The sequence below is a fragment of the Microtus oregoni genome, unplaced genomic scaffold (assembly GCF_018167655.1).
Source record: "Microtus oregoni isolate MIOR12 unplaced genomic scaffold, Mior012 000014F_ref0000157, whole genome shotgun sequence".
Classification (NCBI taxonomy): Eukaryota; Metazoa; Chordata; class Mammalia; order Rodentia; family Cricetidae; genus Microtus; species Microtus oregoni.
This window is the reverse complement of record NW_024543073.1, coordinates 37,711,841-37,732,102: the sequence shown is the minus strand read 5'-3', so window position 1 is coordinate 37,732,102 and position 20,262 is coordinate 37,711,841. Positions and strand designations below refer to the sequence as shown.

Sequence of the window (20,262 nt, the reverse complement as noted above, 5' to 3'; positions counted from 1 at the left end):
TCATGCTCTCAATATTCCTTAGCTGCCTGTAGTTGTTTGCCTAGGTGGGGCCATGAGATCCACTTCCATGTTAGCATGGCCCTTGGTGTTGTGCTCGTTCAGGTCTGTTTTCAGCAGCCATGTTATTGAGATAGCAAGGATGTGCTGCTGCCTTGTAGCAGCAGATTTCCTAGTGCCCTGGCTCTTCAAATCTTTTTGTTCCTTCTTCTGGAATGTTCTTTGAGCCTTGGGTGCAGGAGTTGTGTTAAAAGAGTCATCTGTTCAAGGTGGGCATCCCATGATCAGTTGTTCCCTGCATTTTGAATTGTGGTTTTCTGTAATGGTCTCTGTTGTGAAGAGAATCTTCTTCAGTGAGGGGTCAGGTGCTACACTTGAAAGATTTCCTTCTCTGGGTGAATTTCCAAAGAGTGTGCTTGTGGTGTTATATTACTATACAGGATAATGTTCTAGTGGGCTGCTTTGTAGCAACCAGCAGTGAAGGGGAAGATGCTTTATTAAGCCGATGTTTTAAATTTGAAGTTGTCCCTTACTAGTTTAGTATACTCCGTTGGCCAGTTGGAGTTAGGATGTATTTTAAAGCTTACATAGACATTTCCCCCCTCATTTAAATTGTCAGGACTAAGCAGATTGTGGTGGCTCAAGCTGTAATTCCTGTAGTTGGGAGGCTGAGGAAGAGGATTTCCACAACATCAAGGCTACCTTGGGCTACTAGTGAGAGACACCTTACCTTATAAATCTGACCAAACAAGTTGTAGAAATGGCTGAGGTCCTGAGTTCAATTCCCTGCATTCACATGGTGGCTCACAACCATCTGTAATGAGATCCAGTGCCGTCTTCTGTCGTACTGGCACACATGCAGGCAGGACACTTATACATAATAAACAAACAGAACACTGTATGTATAATAAATAATAAATAAATAAGCAAATGTGACCAAACAAGCAGAAGATTCACGAGGGCCAGGCATAAGTTGAAAGTTTAGTTTTTATAAAGGAGTCTTTAGCCCTGGCTGTCCTGGAACTCACAGAGGTCCATTTGCCTCTGTGTCCTGATTGCTGGGATTAAAGGCATGCACCACCATTGCCCAGCTTTTAAAGGACTCTCCATACAGTATAGTACTTGCCGCAGTTTTCACTTAGCATGCTGCATCACAGCTGTGTGGTGTGTTTCAGCTGTGGATGGCATTTGAGAACGCACTGGACTTAGCGGACAGCATTCCCAGTGAAGAGCACCAAGGGCTTTATCAGCGTTTCCTTCAGTGCTTATCTAAAGTAAGTGATGTTTGTGTGTTTCTAATTATGAAAATGTTCATCAGTATGTTTGATTGCTGTTGGAATTTACTTTGTTATGCTTTTATATTTTCAAGTTCCCTCATGAGACAACTAGGTTGAAGAAGGCCTGTGAAGGAATGATAAATATCTATCCTACTGAACAATATCCACTAGAAGTGATTTGTTTATACTTGATTGAGTCAGGTAATTTTTTTATATTGCTTCCCAGAGCTGTGTGATTGTATGAAAGTGATATTGCAATCAATTAAGCACTGCTTTAGTGCTCGCTATGTATGAAATATCAGTGTTTCTGGACATTAAAAGAAATATGTAGTGTTGGCTATTTACAGAAAGTCTGAGAAATACAGGAGAGTAGAGTGATGCAGGACTTATGGGTTATACAGCTATTGATTCATCAATGAAATTCTGTTATTATTTAGTTTTATATTTTACAATGTTGTGAAGTCTTTTTGTGGTGGGACTTGAAGGATGTCTTGAACTTTCTCTGATGTTAGATGTCTGATGTTAGCAAGTCTCGGGGTGTAGGTGGCAAGTGTGCACCTGTGGTGTGTGAAATTCTCCCCTCCTGGTTAGTTTGATGCAGTAGAAGGAATAGCTGATTGGGTTGGGTTATATCACACAAATCTTTACTGCCATGAAAAGGAAACATTGAGCTTCACAGTGTTGATATTAATGCCATAGTGATGGTCTGTTTTTTAAAATTTTTGTGGTATTGTGAGCTGTTAGTCTCTAAGTGAATTAGAGTAAATTCATGTTGGAGAGTGTCTCTTGTTGTGTGTGACATACTCTTGCTTCTCTGTGTACTTAGGTAGCAAAGAGGTGGTTGTTAACAGCTGGGTTACGAGGAGCTGGGTCATCTGAAGTGTGTATGTCTGTGACGTAGGCAGGTACTTGTGTGCATTGACCACCATGGTTTTTCATGGCATCCTCTGTCCTTGTCAGTGTTTGAATACAGTGCTTTATGATGACTGGGATACACTCACACACATGCTTCTATTCTCCTGACATAAGCACGGTCACAGCAGTCAGTGATGGAACTGAATGGGAGACAGCACCTGCAGTAGCCTGTCATGACCACATTATCGTGGGTAGGCTGTGGCCTTTGCATTCTGCCCATCCCCCTCTCCTCTATCGATAACTCCTTGATATCATTTCCTGGTCTGAGGGAGGTCAGTGCTCTTACTTTTAGTCGAGAGTTCCACTAACAAGTAAGATCGTTTTCTTAGTCTCAAAGAGAATATTTTCCACTATCATAAAGTACAAAGTGAATTACTTTATGTGAAGTACAAGGGCTCGAGCTAATAATGTTTAGGAAGGGCTGACGTTGACCACAGTGAGCAGTCTAAGAATGCATAAATGAACTGGGAACATGATGGTGGTGGTAGAAAGGAGTAGGTGAATGGAAATGTAGCAGCTTCTTAAAGGGAAGGGCAAAATTATTTGCAAGTTTTAGTTCTTCAGAAAAGTTAGCCCGATATAGAAAGAACCATGATGGTTTATGTGAGAAGTACATTTGAAAGGAGCTGTAAAAGTAGCCAGAGATGTAGATGGGAATCTGCAAACCAGCGCTAAGCATGTAGCTTGGAAATCATTTGTTTGCAAGTGAGGTGGAGTGACTGCCATCAGAGAAGACCCAGGGTTAGAAGGCTGAGGATGGCTGCTTGTACGGTGCTGACTTGAGAAGAGGAAGAAAAGGAGGAGGACCAAGAAAATGTTCGGTAAGAGAGCAATGGGGGTCCCTGATGCAAAGACAGGAAAGAAAGGATTCTCATGATAGACTGAGTAACTATTTTTATGATTAAGAAAACTAATAGTGAAGCTATTTTAAAATAAAGTAATTGAACTGAAACAATAATGGAGAAAATTGAGGAAGTAGCAAGAAGTTTAAAAGGAAAAGGGATCCAATCTGAATTCATGGGAGAAGCAGAGGAAGGGAAGTGTGTGCTGGGGGCAGCAAGAGACTGTGTAGTCGTAGTCTCTCTGAACCACTTCAAGAATGGTCGGCTGCACTGGACAGATACTGTGGGAAGCCCTTGGAAGATACAGTACAGAAGGGGCCCATCACACAAGGAGACATGGAAGACAGGGACACAGGCTGTCACAAAAGGAGATACGTGTTTTTGTTTATCAAAATCATCTGGTTTCTTCCAATTTTATCCTAAGACCCAGTGTATGATATAAAGATTGCTATAGTCTCTGTGATTGTTAGCGTTGCAGTTGAGACTGGTGACTGGTGGCTGCTCTCTCTTCAGTTCTGCTGAGCTGTCTAGCGGTTTGCCCCATTCCCTCCTTGGTCTGCTCAGACAGTAAAGGCTGTAGGTGAGTTTGTGGATATTTTCTTTTGGAAAACTGGCTGAATGCTTTCTCAGTAAGTGAATTTATCTTTAGTATGTTTTTTGTTTGCTTGTTTGGGGGTAAACATGGCCCTAGTATTCCTTCCTCAACCAATGTGAATTATTAGGGTATGAAAACATGAGATGCTTTCCAACATAACATTTATCAAAGTGTGTACCTATCTATCATTCCTTGAGGTTTGCAATAAAATGGATCTGAGAGTTTACCTAGATCCTGCTCTAGAGTAAGCTGGAGAGAACAGAAACATAAATGAAATGGTGCAAAACATTGACTGTTAAACAAAACCCAGTATCAGCCTGTGGACATTTAGAGATAGTAAATAAAAGTTGGATTGGGATGTAGCAGATTGGTAAGTGGTAGAGTACTTGTCTAGTGTAGAAGACACCCTGGTTTATCTTAAGGGGCACGGTGTGTGTGTGTGTGCATATATGTGTGTATGTGACAGTTAATAAAGGCATCCTGAAAGAATTAATTATACTGACTGGTAAGAAAACCTGGTTTAAAAGCCGAGTGTGGTGGTTCATGCCTGTCATCTCAACACTTAGAAGGGAGAGGTGGTAGGATCCAGGGTTCAGCCAGCTTTGGCTGCATGCCAAGTTTGAGGCCAGCCTGGGTTGTAGAACTATTGGGAGGGAGGTCTGTAGCATGGTGAACAGGGGCGGATGGGTAGGCATGCAGATGTGTGCTGAGACTCAGAGTTCTTGTTCTGGGACAGTGAGCGCTGCACATGACTTGGCTTTTCGTCATCCTCTGGAGATGAAGAGCTTCTCCAAACCTTGAGGCATACCCTTCCTCAGGAACTTTACAGCAATTAATCACGGTGTCTCTCCCGCAAGGACAAATGTATTCCATACTTCTGGGTCTTTCTCTGTGTGCTGAGGCTCAAGACCCATTTTCAGCATGACTCATTTGTTGAGCTGCATGGAATGAAGTTTGAATAATTTCTGAGTTGTCATTGTTGAAAGGTGTTTTTTTTTTTGTGTGTGTATGTTCTAAATAACTATTTTGATTTATTTTGCATTGTAGCTGAAACACAAGAGGACAAAGAGGCTTGGCTCTTTAAATTCAAGCAGAAAACAACTTCATTAAGAGTTATGGTTTTGTGTTTAGGCCCAGGGAGACACTTGCTAGCATTAGCGACTGAAGCTTTGGGTGTGACCACCGACAATGAAAAATAAGGAGTGGTCAAAAGTGAGACCCCAGCCCTCTAACACCCTTATATCCAATGAGTCTGGAATGTAATATTGAATTGGAAGTGTCACCCCAGCCCCTGGCCTGGGAATTGCCCTGGTCTAGACTCCAACTCCCAGCCTGCCAAGCGCTGACCCCCTCCCCTGGGAGGGTCAGAACCACTAAAAGAGTATTCAGGCTTGCGTGCAGGGAGTGGGGGAACACAACACTGGGACGGACATGACATGTGGTTTCTGGTTTTGCGGTTTTGTGTCTGCTCTCCCTCTGTCTCCCTCTCCCCCCATGTACCCCTCCCTCTCCCATGCTCCCAGGCACCCAATAGCGTGGCACTCGTTAAACGTGGACACTTTTGATTCGGTCTAATCTGGTTTGATTGGAGTTTTTTTGTGCCAGCGGAGAGGCTTGGTTAGGAAATGTTCCTAACAACGAGGTTTTATGTCTTAGAAATATTTGAAAATGCAGGTGAAAATAGATGAGTGCCATCAAATTCTACTTTTTCTTCCTCCAAAACTTAGGTTTATTAAAAAGTGAAAATTTTAGTGTTCATTAGTTGGTTTCTTTGGTATGTCAGAAATGATTTTCAAAACAAAATAAAACCTTTTGCTGTTGTATAATTTAGGAAATTGAGTTCCATAGAGCTATTTTGTATCTATCAATTTATACGTGAAGTTTTGGTTTTTAGCAGCCTTAGGACTTGACTGCCTTTTTGAAAAGTAAAAAATTGTTTTGTTAAGCTTTTTTATAATTGTTTATGTAAGCGTGCGTGAGCAGCACAGCTCTGGAGCTGCAAAGCTACAGGAACATAAATGGATTAAAGCCCATCAGGAAACCAGGCTATACTCAGAGCCACAGCAGGACAGCTCTGGAGGCTGGAGCTGAAACAGGACAGCTCAGCCCTGGAGTTCCAGAAAGGTGTCCTGACTTATCCAGAAGCCAGGCTACCTAGAACCGCAATAGGATATCTGGAGGCTGACACCACAAGAGGGCAGCTCAGCCTTGGAGAGGTGTCCTGACTTGTCAGTGGGAAGCCTGGCTACCTGAAGCTGGGATGTGGTGGGGGATGGGCTCCTGGCAGGATATAGCAATCCTGCTCCTCTCCTAGAGAGACTCTACAGCTGAGCTCTGCTCTGTTCTGCTTAAAGACTGTCCTAAGAGATCTGTCTGCTTCTTCAGATGTTAACTTCTGCCACACTCTCCTAAAGGGGAAGCCCCTGCAGAAATGTAGCAATCTCCTTAGGGTCTGGCAGAAAGTTGTTATTTTTTCTGCCCAGCCTTGCTCAGCCCACCTAAGGGAACATCACAGCAAGGGTCTTCTCTTCTGCTCAGTTCTCTAAAGGCTGTCTCAGCAAGGTTCTTCTTCTTCTTCTTCTTCTTTTTTACTTTATGATTCTTGGTTTTTTATTTTTTTAATTTATTTATTAAAAATTTCCATCTCCTCCCTTTTCCCTACCCCCTACTCCTCCCCCTTGCTCTTCAGTCCTAAGAGCAGTCAGGGTTCCCTGTCCTCTGGGAAGTCCAAGGTCCTCTCCCCTCCATCCAGGTATAGGAAGGTGAGCATCCAACAGACTAGGCTCCCATAAAGCCAGTCCATGCAGTAGGATCAAAACCCAGTGCCATTGTCCTTGTTTCTCAGTCAGCCCTCATTGTCAGCCACATTCAGAGAGTCCGGTTTGATCACATGCTCCATCAGTCCCAATCCAGCTGGCCTTCAGCAAGGTTCTTCTATCTGCACAGGTGAATTAAAGTCTTCACCAAGACTCTTAAGAAAGAGATTTCTCTGGGAAGGAGGAGTCCAGGAGAGTGACTGCCTCTGCCAGGGTGGGAAAGGACAGCCTGGAACTCAACAGGCAGAGGGGCTTAGGGCTTCTTAGGGACGGAGTTTTCCCAGGGAGTTTTTCTGTTTAGGGATTGGTTAGTTTAGTTGGTCAGGGACAGAAATGTATGTAACATTACTTACAGATTATTCATTGATATACATCTAATATAATGCATACATCGAAATATAATGGCATTATATAGATAATTTACTTTTAATATCTGTGATTGAATCAGAGATCCCATATGTGGTTTGCTCATATATCTATTTCACAATAGATGTTAAAAAGCAAGTCTGTTAAAATATTAATTATATTTATTCCCCTTGCTTATTGTTTTAACAAGTTGTCTGTCTTAGTAACTTTTTCAGAATTTTCCTGTGTGATTTATTAAAGTGTTGAATGTTCCTCTTTAATTATAAACAAATAACATTTTTCACTTGGGGTGCATATGAACTTCTATGTTGGAGAAAATGGAATTATAACAAAATGTATATTTTCTAACCGAAATTATTTTACAAAAATAAATTAAGGTTATTGCAGCATTGTAATTAATACATAAGCCTAATAATTATATACACAAGAATAGTTTGGTAAAAATATGTGGAGTGTATTGCTAGCCCTGTAAACCTACAAAAACTGCGACAAAGTCTTCATTTGGTGTCCTCTGATACCAGGATGCTGGGAAAGCCCGTCAGAGTTGGCTGCCATGCCTCTAGCTGTGCAGTATCGCCCTGAGGGAACAATAAGATACTCCGTTTCTTTCATGCGTGTGCCAAAGTGATACGGCTGAATAGGTGCTACTGCTGAGAGTTGAAAGGAAAAGCTGAGGCAAGCCATGGGCCATAGTTCTTCTTCAGAACCTTTGAGCATGAATTCAGTTTCAGAGTACGTGTGTATATAAAGTGATTTAACTTCCAGTGTTTAAGCGTGTTGATGAAGTAATGTTATCTTCTATATTTGCTGCTTTATTTAAGTTTTTATTTCCTTAAATCAGGACTTAGTAAAGTATGTATGAAGAAGCTTTTGAAATTTATGTATATGGGTATGGTAGTTGAGAATTCAGTATACTTAGTATATATATATATATATATATATATATATATGAATGTTAATAATGTTTTCTTTTAATTTCAGGGAGTCTGACAGATGAGGGACAGCAGTATTGTTGTAAACTAGTGGAAATGAATTCAAAAAGTGGTCCAGGCCTCATTGGCTTAGGCGTTAAAGCTTTACAAGACAAGAAGTATGAAGATGCTGTTAATCACCTAACGGAAGGTAATGTATGACTACAATTTCAGCCTTCCTGTAAGGAAATAAACCAAAGTGAAACGGAAGATGAACACACATATTCTGGAGTCTGCTCATTAAATTTGAGTTTCTCAAGAGCAGGGAAAAGTTCAGCCATATGTGTCCTGGTGATTTTCTTTGTACGGTAGGGATACTTTGAGGAAGCTTAGATACAGAGAGGCTTGGCTTAGTCGACTCAGGTGTGGCGGTTTTTTGGGAGACTTACATTCTATTTGAGATATGACTGACAGAGTGAAGAAGGCAGCTGGAGCGAGTGGGAGGACACTGGTCAAGGAATGCATTTGTGGAGCAGCAGAGCTGAGAGGAAACCTGTTGTTTCGGGTAGTGCAGTAAGATTTGAGGATGGTGTGTAGGTACGGGAAAGGATAGGAAGTGAGGCTGAACACAGCCTTGCAAACATTGTTAACAAGCTTACAATGTGTTCTGACGACAGCAGGAGCCCATGAGAGGCTCTAAGCATAGAAACTGTCATCTTGTGTTTAGATTTTCTGTGGCAGCATGGGGCTGGGAAGGTAGATGTGTCAATCAAGTGCTTGTCTTGTGAACATGAAGACCTGGGGTCGACTCTTAGAACCCATGGTATTTATGATTATTCCATCCTAGGCTTGACAGAAAGCCCTCTTTGCATAACCGGCTGGTATCATCTAGCAGAAGCCCAAGCCAAAGTGCACAGACCTAAGGAAGCTATTCTTTCTTGCAACCAAGGTATTCTTATGTACTTTGTGTTTGTATGTAGGAGGACAAATGCTGTTTGCTTTCATCTAACTTAAGAAAGAGACTATTTTTAAAAAATAGCCTTTTGATTTTGTTTCAAATTTGTGGTTGATTTAAATGGCACTGAGGAAAATAAATGCCTGATCTGTGTGCATGTCTGCTGATAAATGCATCTTTAAGGTGCGGGCATAGATGCAGTGTTCTGCTTTTCCAACAAGGAACCTTCTGGTATGTTTAGGGCCTTCATGATTTCTTTCTTTTTTTTTTTTTTAATTTATTTATTTATTAAAGATTTCTGTCTCTTCCCAGCCACCGCCTCCCATTTCCCTCCCCCTCCCCTAATTAAGTCCCCCCCCCCCCCTCAGCCCGAAAAGCAATCAGGGTTCCCTGTCCTGTGGGAAGTCCAAGGAACCCCCCACCTCCATCCAGGTCTAGTAAGTTGAGCATCCAAACTGCCTAGGCTCCCACAAAGCCAGTACGTGCAGTAGGATCAGAAACCCAGTGCCATTGTTCTTGAGTTCTCAGTAGTCCTCATTGTCCGTTATGTTCAGAGAGTCCGGTTTTATCCCAGGCTTTTCCAGACCAAGGCCAGCTGGTCTTGGTGAGTTCCCAGTAGAACATCCCCATTGTCTCAGTGTGTGGGTGCACCCCTCATGGTCCTGAGTTCCTTGCTCGTGCTCTCTCTCCCTCTGCTCCTGATTTGGACCTTGAGAATTCAGTCCTGTGCTCCAATGTGGGTCTCTGTCTCTGTCTCCTTTCATCGCTTGCTGAAGGTTAATATTCAGGAGGATGCCTATGTGTTTGTCTTTGGGTTCTCCTTATTTAGCTTCTCTAGGATCACTAATTATAGGCTCAATGTCCTTGGTTTATGGCTAGAAACCAAATATGAGTGAGTACATCCCATGTTCCTCTTTTTGTGTCTGGCTTACCTCACTCAGGATAGTGTTTTCTATTTCCATCCATTTGTATGCAAAATTCATGATTTCTTAATGCCATGAATAAAGATGAGAGATGATTCTTTGTTTTTGACCTAGTTGGTATTCCTCATTGTCCGCTATGTTCAGCAGGAGCACGAGCAAGGAACTCAGGACCGCGAGGGGTGCACCCACACACTAAGACAATGGGGATGTTCTATTGCGAACTCACCAAGGCCAGCTGGCCTAGGTCTGAAAAAGCATGGGATAAATCTGGACTAGCCAGCGATATTCTTAAGCACCATCAATTTTATTCCTACCGTGTGAAAATAGAAGTCTTAAATTCATGTGTTTGGTTTTAAATTCAGCTCTTTCTAGAAGAATATAAGAGAAAGTTTATTTGTGATTGGATTATTCATCTCTTTCTTTCTCTATCTCTCTATATAATATATATTATATATATTAGAAATTTTGCTTACTGTATCTGCAATGTATTATGTTATTGTTTTTGAAAGAAAATCTTAACTTTTTAAGACTGACTTCATGTTATGTGCATGGGAATGCCCACATGTATGTCTGTGCATCGTGTTCATGGGTGCTGTGGAGGTCAGAAGAAGGGATCTCCTGGAGCTGGAGGTGTAGGTGGTTGTAACCTGCCCTGTGGGTGCTGGAAAGTCAAACCTAGGCTTTTTGGAAGAGTAGCCATCTCTCTATTCCCATATGTCATTCTTTAAAAGTTTTTTTGTGCACATTTATTTATTTAATGATTTGTGTATGTGTGCATGCACACCTGTGCACGTGCCATTACATGAGTGTAGAAGTCAGAAGACAGTTGCCAGAATTTGGTTCTCTTCTATCTTTTAGTTCTGGCACTCACTGAAGTCAGGTTGTCAGGCTGCGCAAACACCATTATTTTCTAAGCTGCCTCTTTGACTGTTTGTCATTCATAAATAGCAAGCAAACTGAAATGGAGATTGATTTCCATGTCCTCAATCTTATCAGCACTTAAGAACATAGATGATCACGGTGCAGCAGGTGGCCGTCATCATCAGAAGAATTTTTGTCTTCTTCTGAAAGCAGAGGCTTTGCTTAAACTCTCCGATTGTGAATCTTCAGAGGAAGCAATTCGCATTCTCGATCAGGTAGGTGGTCTGAGTTTTCCTCTTCAGCCATCTCTCCCTGCCAAATGCTTACATCATAAATTCCGAGTTGTGTCTATACTCTGGTTAACTCTTCCACACTCTTGAACCTGCTCGCCTTAGTCAGGGTTCCCATGGCAGCGGAGAGACACCATGGCCATGGCAAGACTTATAAAGGGAAATATTTGATTGGCTGCCTTACAGTTGAGAGGTTTAGTCCATCATGGCAGGAAGCATGGCAGCACACAGGCAGACATGGTGCTAGAGAAGAAGGAGCTGAGAGTTCTACATCTGGATCTTCAGGCGGTATCTTAGGTGAAGATTTTCTGTTTGATTTTAGTGCCTGTTCTCTCATCTTGTTTATGTCTTATGGCAGTAGCACACTTGATTATTAACAATTTAGGGCTTTAACTTTTTCCTTCAGGAAATGTTTTACAGATTACTGATCGAGTGATGACTTCATAGCTTCATGTTCAAGAACGTAAGGCTCGGTTTTTCCACAAATGTTGATTTTGTTTTTAATTGGCAAACTGTTTTCTTAAGACTTTTGATTTAATTTGAAAACATAACCGGCAGATCAAGAATTTTAGCCACATTGTCTCTTAAAGAGTTTTGTCAAATATATTAGTTATTGCAGTTTTTTTCATCATTGCTTTGTATATTTCAAAGGATTTTGCATTTTTGTTTTCTTTAAAGTAACAGCAGCTGCTGGCCTCCTTTAAGAACTCCTATGTAGCAGGATGTTGTGGTTCACAGATGTGCTAGTTCATGCCTGTAATCCCAGCACAGAGGCTCAGGCAGAAAGGTGACCATGAGTCCAAGGCCAACCTGTGACACATTATGAATTCTGGGCCAGCCTGAGCTATGAGCTACACTGTGAGACCCTGTCTCCAAAAACAAAAACCCCCCAAAACTCAATACTGTACTTTTTACTTGTCTGTCTTTAGTATTTGTCTTGTTTAGATGTTTTATAGATACCTTTCCAGTACCTTTTTTTTTGACATATACAAAAAGCATAATGAAAAGTTTTTTTTTTAAATGTAAGAGTTCATATCTGAGACAGAAAATTTGTAAGTAGATCATAAATATCATGTTATGCTAGAAAACAGACCCCGTAAAAGGGCCACACTACACACACAGGAGCTGACCCCTGAGGGCAGCAGCACATATGCCGAAGAGAAACACTGATTAAATATGTCTGAATTTAGGTGTGCATGATGCTACCACGAAGAAAAAGATCCCAGCAAGCTTGCGAAAGCGACTTGCGGGCTGATATTAGGGAACATTTATTCCTCTCTTACTAACTGCTCTTTGAGATAGCCGAACAGGTGACGAGGGAGGACAAGCTCCTCTAGGTTTAACTATTTCAGGTGAGAGTGGAAAGAGCAGTGATCAACCAGAAGTCATTTTATAATTTAATAAATGAATGGATGGATGTAGGCCTTGAGAATCAGTGACTTCCACAGAGAAGATGGTAGCCCAACACAACCATGACAAACACACATAGCATACTGTTGCTGGACCAGGTCCAGCCCTACCTGTTGATACAGGGACCAGGAGAGTATCAAACACCATGAGAACACATTCAGTTGTCTTGACTTTGTGAAACTGTGACAAATGGTCTGTGTTTTCACAGTTAAGTTACAAAAAAGAAAGCAGAGAGACAGAAGGGGACCCTGGAGATAAAAGATAGTTAAGAGAACTGTCTTCTTATTGAGATATATGTACCTTAGTTGAATTTTGGCTAAAATAAGTTGCTCAAATTCTTCCTGCGGCAACTAGGAAATCTGATCATATGAAAGCTGCATGGTTGTCTTTGGGTCTGAGAATTATAATGTTTTTGCCATTTATAAATGACTATCTTAAATATGCATGCTGAAATATCACAGGTGAGAATTACAATGCCAGATATTTGTTATAATTTCATCTGAAAGGTATGGCAAAGGTTTGGATATATACTTGGACAGACATTATAAACATGAGTTTATAATTCTGTACCTGGATAATGAGTATGTTATAAGGTTGTTACACTGGTCTTTAATTTTCTTGTGTATTTGAAGTTTCTCCAATTAAATGATTAAAGAATAAAAATCTGGATAGCAATGGAACTCGGATTACACCTGTCATAACCAGCTCATTCGTGTCTGTTCTTTAAGCAGAACAGACACCCCTGCAGCTTTCTGGAGAGACTTGTAGCAGCTGTCAATCATTTTCTAGGTTTCAGATGCAGATAATACCCCACGACTGCTGGTTCTTCAAGGCCAGGCTCATCTGAACACAGGCGCTGTAGACAAGTCTGCGAAGGTTGGTGCTTTGATTTCAAATGGAACATTATTTAAAGGCTAAAAGAAAGTTCTAGGAGTTTAGTTCACTGTTACAGTGCTTGCCTACAAAGTGTAAGACCCTGGATTTGGTCCCCAAAACCCAAAATCAAGTAAAACAAAATATAAAATGAAAACTAAACAAAAAAACTGAGAAATAAAAGTCAAAACCCATTTAAAAATAACTAATTTTTTATTGTATGTGAATGAGTGGTTTTCCTGCATGTGTCTGTGTACCATGTGCATGCCTGGGGTCCTCAGAGATCAGGGAAGGGTGTTGGATCCCATGGAGCTGGAGTCGTAGATGGTTGTCAGCTGTCACGTGGGTGCTGGGAACCAAACCTGGATCCTCTGGAACAGCAGGCAGTGCTCTTAACCGCTGAGCTGTCTCTCCAGCCCCCCGTTTGTTTCTAATGAGATATGGAATTGACAGGTATCTTCTTGACAGATCATGGAAGACCTTAAAGCTTCTTACCCTGGCCTGGCCGAAGTCCACGCACTTGAGGGCTTGATTCATTTTTCTAAGAAGGACTATCTGCAAGCAGAAGCATGGTGAGGGTATATAGATTGCCTGGGGCTCCATTCATATCTCAGCTGTTTCTTAAAAATTTGACGTGGCTATAATGAAGTTCCACTGTGTGTGTGTGTGTGTTTCATTTCATTTGTAGCATAGGAGCTATACATTTTTTTGTGATAGATTCCTAGTCTAATTAGCTGATCATAATGTTTAGTTAGAGAGTGTAATATTTGGTATATGTTCTGAATATGTGTAGTGTTAAATGGTCACTATGCTTCTTAAAGCTCTTCTTTCAGTAATATCATTTTTTGTTTATTAAAGTCTAGATCCTGAAGTAGTGAAATGTTTTAGATTTGGGAATTTTTTCAGACTTATTTTATGTGTATGAGTGATTTGCCTTCATGTATGTGTGTGTACCATATGTGTACCTAATACCTGAGGAGTTCAGAATTTGGTGTCACAACCTCTGGAACTGGAGTTCCAATTTGGGGCTTTCCTGTTAGTACTGGGAACCCAGGTCCTCTGGAAAAACAGCAGGTGCTTAACCCTGGGACATCTCCTCATCTGCTAGATATGGGATTCTTGAATCACCTAACTTGATTGTTCTGCCTTGGAGTCCCTTATGTTTTACACACACACACACACACACACACACACACACACACACACAGAGAGAGAGAGAGAGAGAGAGAGAGAGAGAGAGAGAGAGAGATACACAGAGAGAGGGGGGAGGGATACACACAGACACACACACAGAGGGGGGATACACAGAGATAGAGTGAGAGAGGGATACACACACACACACACACACACACACACACACAGAGAGAGAGATTCACACGCACACTTAATACTTCTTTCCGCTCCCCCTTGGTTATTTAGTTTCCAGAGAGCACTTGAGAAAGACTCCGAAATTGCTGAATATCATTATCAGCTTGGGTTGACATACTGGTTCATGGGTGAAGAAACAAGAAAAGATAAAGCAAAGGCTCTTGCCCATTTTCTGAAGGTAAGCCAGTGCTACTACCAAATTCTTTGTTAAAGTTGATTTGTTGTACAGTCAAATAGCCAACAGAATAGTTATTTAAAATTACTATTTACTAAAGAATCATTTTGCATTTCTTTTCTCATAGAAGAGGTTTTGTGAGAATATTTTTTTTCTATATGAAAATTATGAAAGTATAAAAGTGTCAGCTTCAGAAGTCTCTGTTACAGAAGTTGAGACATGTTGGCTGTGGAAGCAGTGCTATTTCAGCTGAGGCCTCTGTAGTCTTATGGATATAGAGTCTCAGGGAGCATATTAACTTAACAATGGCTGTAATCCCTCATTTGATTACCAAAGAAATGCTAGCTTTACCTTGTGTTTGTTTTCCATAGGCAGTGTGGAGCAGCTTTTGTGTTTGTTTTAAATATCACACTAAAAGATTCTTTTGGCATATTATTTTCAATAAAATAGTTTCTTTTTTAAATCAGTGTACTACATTCTTAATATGTATTAATATAACCTTTTACTATTCCATTGTCAACGTTTATTTCCAAGGCTGCAAGACTGGACACATACATGGGTAAAGTTTTCTGCTATTTAGGTCATTATTACCGCCTTGTCGCTGGAGACAGAAGCAGAGCTCGCGGATGCTACAGGAAAGCCTTTGAATTAGATGGCAGCGATGCTGAGTCCGGAGCAGCAGCCGTCGACCTGAGTGTGGAACTTGAAGACACGGTCTGTCTTATGGCCACTCTGCCTCTTAGTCTTTTATGGCAGTATATAAATTGGGATGTTTTTATAATATATTTTCTTGAAAGTTTTTTTTTCATTATTCTTTGTAGGTAAAATAGAAATATCTTTGCACTTATTTATAAGCTACTTTTTCTTCTCATTGGCAGATACTAAATTCCTTGTCACTCTTCTGTGTGTACTTTTACATGGCTGTGTACCTGTCCACATGGTATTCATATATGTCCTCTATAGTGTTGGAGAAGGGCACTATTCGTTGGTTCTTGGCAGCTTGGCCCTGAAATAATCACACAGAAACTGTATTAAAAAATCACCTCTTGGCCCATTAGCTCTAGCTTCTTATTGGCTAACCTTTACATATTAAGTTAACCCATTTCTATTAATCTGTATATCACCATGAGGTCGTGTCCTACCAGCAAAGTCTCAGCACGTCTATCTCTGGTGACAGATCCACGGCACCTCTCTGACTCAGCCTTTCCTCCTCCCAGCCTACCTAAGTTCTGCCCTATCAACAGGCCAAGCCAGTTTTCTTTATTCATTAATGGTAATCACAGCATACAGAGGGAAAACCTATATCACCTCCCCTTTTCTGTTTAAATAAAAAAGAAGGCTTTATCTTTAACATAGTAAAATTACATACAACAAAACAGTTATCATGCAAGAATTACAGTTATATCTATTTTATCTTCTTTCATAACTAAGGAAGACTATGTTCTTCAACTCCATCAAAGACTCCAGAAGTATATAATATTACCTAAGTAAACAGGAAGTACATTGTAAGCAACTTCCAAAACTCTAGAATTGACAGAGACATCTCACTGCCTGGACAGTCACCCAAAGTTCTTCTGTATCATTGGAGCATACATCTTTAGCCTACTGGCCCATAGTATCTGGCAGACTTTTCCATGAAACAGGAAACTTCAAAGATAGTTACACCTATATTGGCAGTTTGTCAGTAACTTTCTTCTGTGTCTTGCAGAATGTTTAGCAGACTCTTTTGTGTAGCAGGAACCCTGAAGGATGATCTCACCTTTAGGCAAGTTCAGCTGTCATTTCTCTATGGGTCCTGCATGTCCAGTTCAGCAGTCCAGGCAAGAGCAGTTTCTTGCCCAAATGGCTAGCAAACTCCATAAGGAGCCTCTTTGATGTCCCTCTTCCTCTTGAAGTCACTGGTGCTGCCAGGAACAGACATGTCTCACTGTCATGAAAAGTCTTAAGTTCTTAAACATTTTAAATGCCATATTCTGAAGGTCTCTGAAAGATTTGAAGAATACCTATCTAACTGAAATATATCTCTATACATCTAAAAAATCTAACACAACTATAAGCTTGACTATTATAGATGATTATTAACCTATATTTCTTAATTATACATTACATTTTTAAATGAACTACATAATCACGACACCTTAATCAAGAGCAAAATTATACATATAACAAGATTGACCTTAAATTTGCATCAATAAACCAAGATCTATACCAATGCAAATTAATCATATCTATATCACCCTGAGAGAGGGCAGTACCAGGTGTCTTTTCTTAAGAACTTTCCACTTTGACTTTCTGAGAGAGCTTATTCACTGAGGCTGAAGCTCACCGACTCAGCTAGATCAGTGCACTTCAGGAATTTGTCTGTCTCCGTCCACCCTTCTCTCCCTCTGCCCCGCCACAGGCCACAGTGCTGGGGTTTCAGGAACATTCCCCACCCCATCTTTTTATCTTTTTACACAAGTTCTGGAGATGTGGGGGCCAGACCTCAAGTCCTAGTGCTTGTGTCCCTAGTTCCAGCGTTTCCTTTATTATTAACAGTAGTTTTTTGTGTTTCATTATAAATTTAAAAAAAATCAGAAGTGGGAAGTGAAAGTATGCTTTTTTCATAATTGTGTATTTTTATATTTGATGTTCCTGACATTGATATTTTCTCTTAGGAAACTGCTTTGGCTATCTTAACAGCAGTAACTCAAAAGGCAAGTGCCGGAGCAGCGAAGTGGGCCTGGCTGAGGCGAGGCCTGTACCATCTGAGAGCTGGTCAACATTCTCAAGCCGTGGCCGAGTAAGACAACTCATCCCATTTACATTCAAACCGTGTGTGCTTCCTTACAGTTCCTTGATAGCCACGTGACTTTTAGACGTGGCCTCTAAGCAAGATGCACTTTGAGAGAACTATAACAAAATTTATTGTTTGGGTGCTTATTGCCTGCAAGGTACTAGAATTTAAAGGGTACCAAATCATGTACTGTTGTTGAGGAGCTAGTCTGAAGTCTTGTTGACATCATAGTGCATAGGCCCCTTGAGAGACATGCCAGTAATAAAAAGCTGAGCTTTATGCTGCTGCTACACTACCATTGGTTGGCTTAGGTAGCAGGGGAGATCATGTCAGCCTGAAGGGTGTTTTGGAAAGGCCCATGTGTGATTAATTTTAGTCATTTTGCTTGAACTGTATTTCAGAGTAAAAATATAATTGAGTCAAGATAGAGTCGTGTCTGATATGTGTTAATTTCTAGGATGTAAATATTTTGTTCTTTTTCATAGAAATGCCATTTGATCAGAAATATCAGTATCCCTCTCACTCCTGTATTTCAGATGTTTGAAAAGGATTGACAGGTTGATAGACTGATGGCTACCTGTCCTGGTGGCATAGAAAACTGGAGTTCTGTCAAACAATAAAGAAAAAGAAACTATGGTTTTCCCCCAAAGAGCATTTTGCTCTATTTTAAAAACCACTTCACAAAATCTTCTTACCATTAAAAATACTCAAATTGTAAAAGAAAGCGGGGAAGACTGCTTTAAGTATCACTTTTACAAATCAGAGGACTTGTGGATGATTTTAGATGTTGGTGTAGTAATTATTCCTTTTAATTTTTTCACTGTTTCTTAATTGTTAAGTTTGCAGGCGGCACTAAGGGCAGACCCAAAGGACTGCAATTGTTGGGAATCCTTGGGAGAAGCGTACTTGAGCAGGGGAGGCTATACGACAGCCTTGAAGTCTTTCACCAGAGCCAGTGAGCTGAACCCAGACTCCACCTACAGTGTGTTTAAAGTGGCAGCCATACAGCAGATCCTAGGCAGGTATGCAGAGGCCGTTGCTCAGTATCAGCTGATCATTGAAAAGAAAGAGGATTATGTGCCAGCCTTGAAAGGTAATTTTAAGAGTTTCTTTTTTAATTTTAATAATGCTGAACTGTAAAACCCAAGTAAATTTTCTACCTACCTATATTAAATAGCTTGAAAAGTATGCAGTCAATAGCAAGTATCTGATGAGAATTTCTTATTGTATAACTTGATATAGAGTTGTGAAGCCGCAAAACAATCCCTCACTAGTTAAGAATTGTGGATAATAAAAAAGGGTTATTTATTTGAGGGGAAAAAACATACAGATCACCGTCCCAAACAACAGCCCTCTCATAGCAAACAGGAAACAGAGAGTCTAGCAGATGAGATGGGAGCCAGAAGCAAGGGAGAGCATGCTCAGTTCCTGCTGCTTTTTTAAAGTATAAGAGAACACACCCCAGTGGGCTGGTATCTTAATGGCTATTGGCAGAAGGAATGGAAGGAGCTCACGCAGCACCTCCCCCCATTTTTACCTCCCCGATACAAAACAATATACATAAGAACAGCCGGGCGGTGGTGGTGCAGGCCTTTAATCCCAGCACTCGGGAGGCAGAGGCAGGTGGATCTCTGTGAGTTCGAGGCCAGCCTGGTCTACAAGAGCTAGTTCCAGGACAGGAACCAAAAGCTACGGAGAAACCCTGTCTCGAAAAATCAAAAAAAAAAAAAAGAACAGATATCAAATATAAGATTAGAATTACAATCAACATAAACAATATTAAGGAACGTATGCTAAATGTTTTAATAAACATTTTATCCTATGGAGTCTAAGTCTTGTATAGGAAATGGCTTGGCTAGATCACAAGAGTACAGTACCTATGACTATGTAATCTTAAACCCCATTAAAGGCCTGAGAAAGGAGATAATATTATTTGAGCAGGCAGGTAGTACAATCCAAAGCAAGTTTCCAAAGCAAGCAATATATGATGAAGACAATTAGCTACCTGAGCAATCACCCAAATTCTCATTTTGCAACATTGAAGCAACCAACTTTGGCTAAGGCCTAGTGTAACGGACAGATCATTTTTAGAGGCAGGAAATTTTTTAAATCCATTTTACCCTATCTTGGCAAGATTTGACAGTCTTGCTTATCCATTTTCGAATACTATGTGACTTGTCAATGGTTGAGGCATTGTCAGTTTCTTGCACAAAGGCCAGTTTTGCCAAGAAGAAAACAAACTCTGTTGTCAAAGGAGCAGTGGTGTTCCCGACCTGGCTAACTTAACCCCCAAATAACCGCACACAAATTGTATTCATTTAAACACTGCCTGTCCCATTATCTCCAGCCCCTTCTTAGCTAACTCTCACATATTAGTTTAACCATCTCCATTAATGTGTATTGCCACTTGACTGTGTCTTACCCGCATGAGTCTAACCAGTGTCCATCTCGGAGAGGAGAGTCATGGCGTCTGCCACACTGTCTTCTTCCTCCCAGAATTCTGTTCTGTCTACCATACCCATCTAAGGGCTGCCTTATCAAAAGGCCTAGGCAGTTTCTTTATTTGACCAATGAAAGCAACACATGGAAAGAAGACCCCCCTACACCAAAGCTCTAAGTAGAGTGTCTTCAGTGCTCAACATTTTCTTGGGAATAGATTAGTGCTGTCAGAAGCACTTATGTCTCATGTCAACAGAACCCTAAGTTATTTAAATGCCATGTTTTACAGATCCTTGAAGTGGTTGAAGAATACCTGTCTAGGCAGAATACACTCTCTATGTATCTAAAGAACCTAATCTATCTATGTACAACAAACTTGAACAACTATTGACCTTTAATAATATGAAAATATACCCTAAAATTGTTTCACTACACAAAATGTCTTAAACTGAGGTTAAAACATACATATATAC

At 40.7% G+C, this 20,262-nt stretch overlaps 1 protein-coding gene across 2 annotated transcripts in view; it reads left to right on the top strand.

Moving 5' to 3' along the window:
• The window catches only part of Ttc37 (tetratricopeptide repeat domain 37), a 98,507-nt gene that overhangs the window by 24,258 nt on the left and 53,987 nt on the right, over positions 1 to 20,262 (top strand). For both annotated transcript variants that reach the window (XM_041663389.1, XM_041663388.1), the window contains 11 exons: positions 1,173 to 1,271; positions 1,367 to 1,475; positions 7,790 to 7,930; positions 8,567 to 8,668; positions 10,594 to 10,733; positions 12,948 to 13,034; positions 13,500 to 13,603; positions 14,451 to 14,577; positions 15,109 to 15,288; positions 17,232 to 17,356; positions 18,190 to 18,443. In XM_041663389.1, the coding sequence (XP_041519323.1) occupies positions 1,173 to 1,271; positions 1,367 to 1,475; positions 7,790 to 7,930; positions 8,567 to 8,668; positions 10,594 to 10,733; positions 12,948 to 13,034; positions 13,500 to 13,603; positions 14,451 to 14,577; positions 15,109 to 15,288; positions 17,232 to 17,356; positions 18,190 to 18,443 (1,468 nt within the window). The remainder of the gene's footprint in view (positions 1 to 1,172; positions 1,272 to 1,366; positions 1,476 to 7,789; positions 7,931 to 8,566; positions 8,669 to 10,593; positions 10,734 to 12,947; positions 13,035 to 13,499; positions 13,604 to 14,450; positions 14,578 to 15,108; positions 15,289 to 17,231; positions 17,357 to 18,189; positions 18,444 to 20,262) is intronic.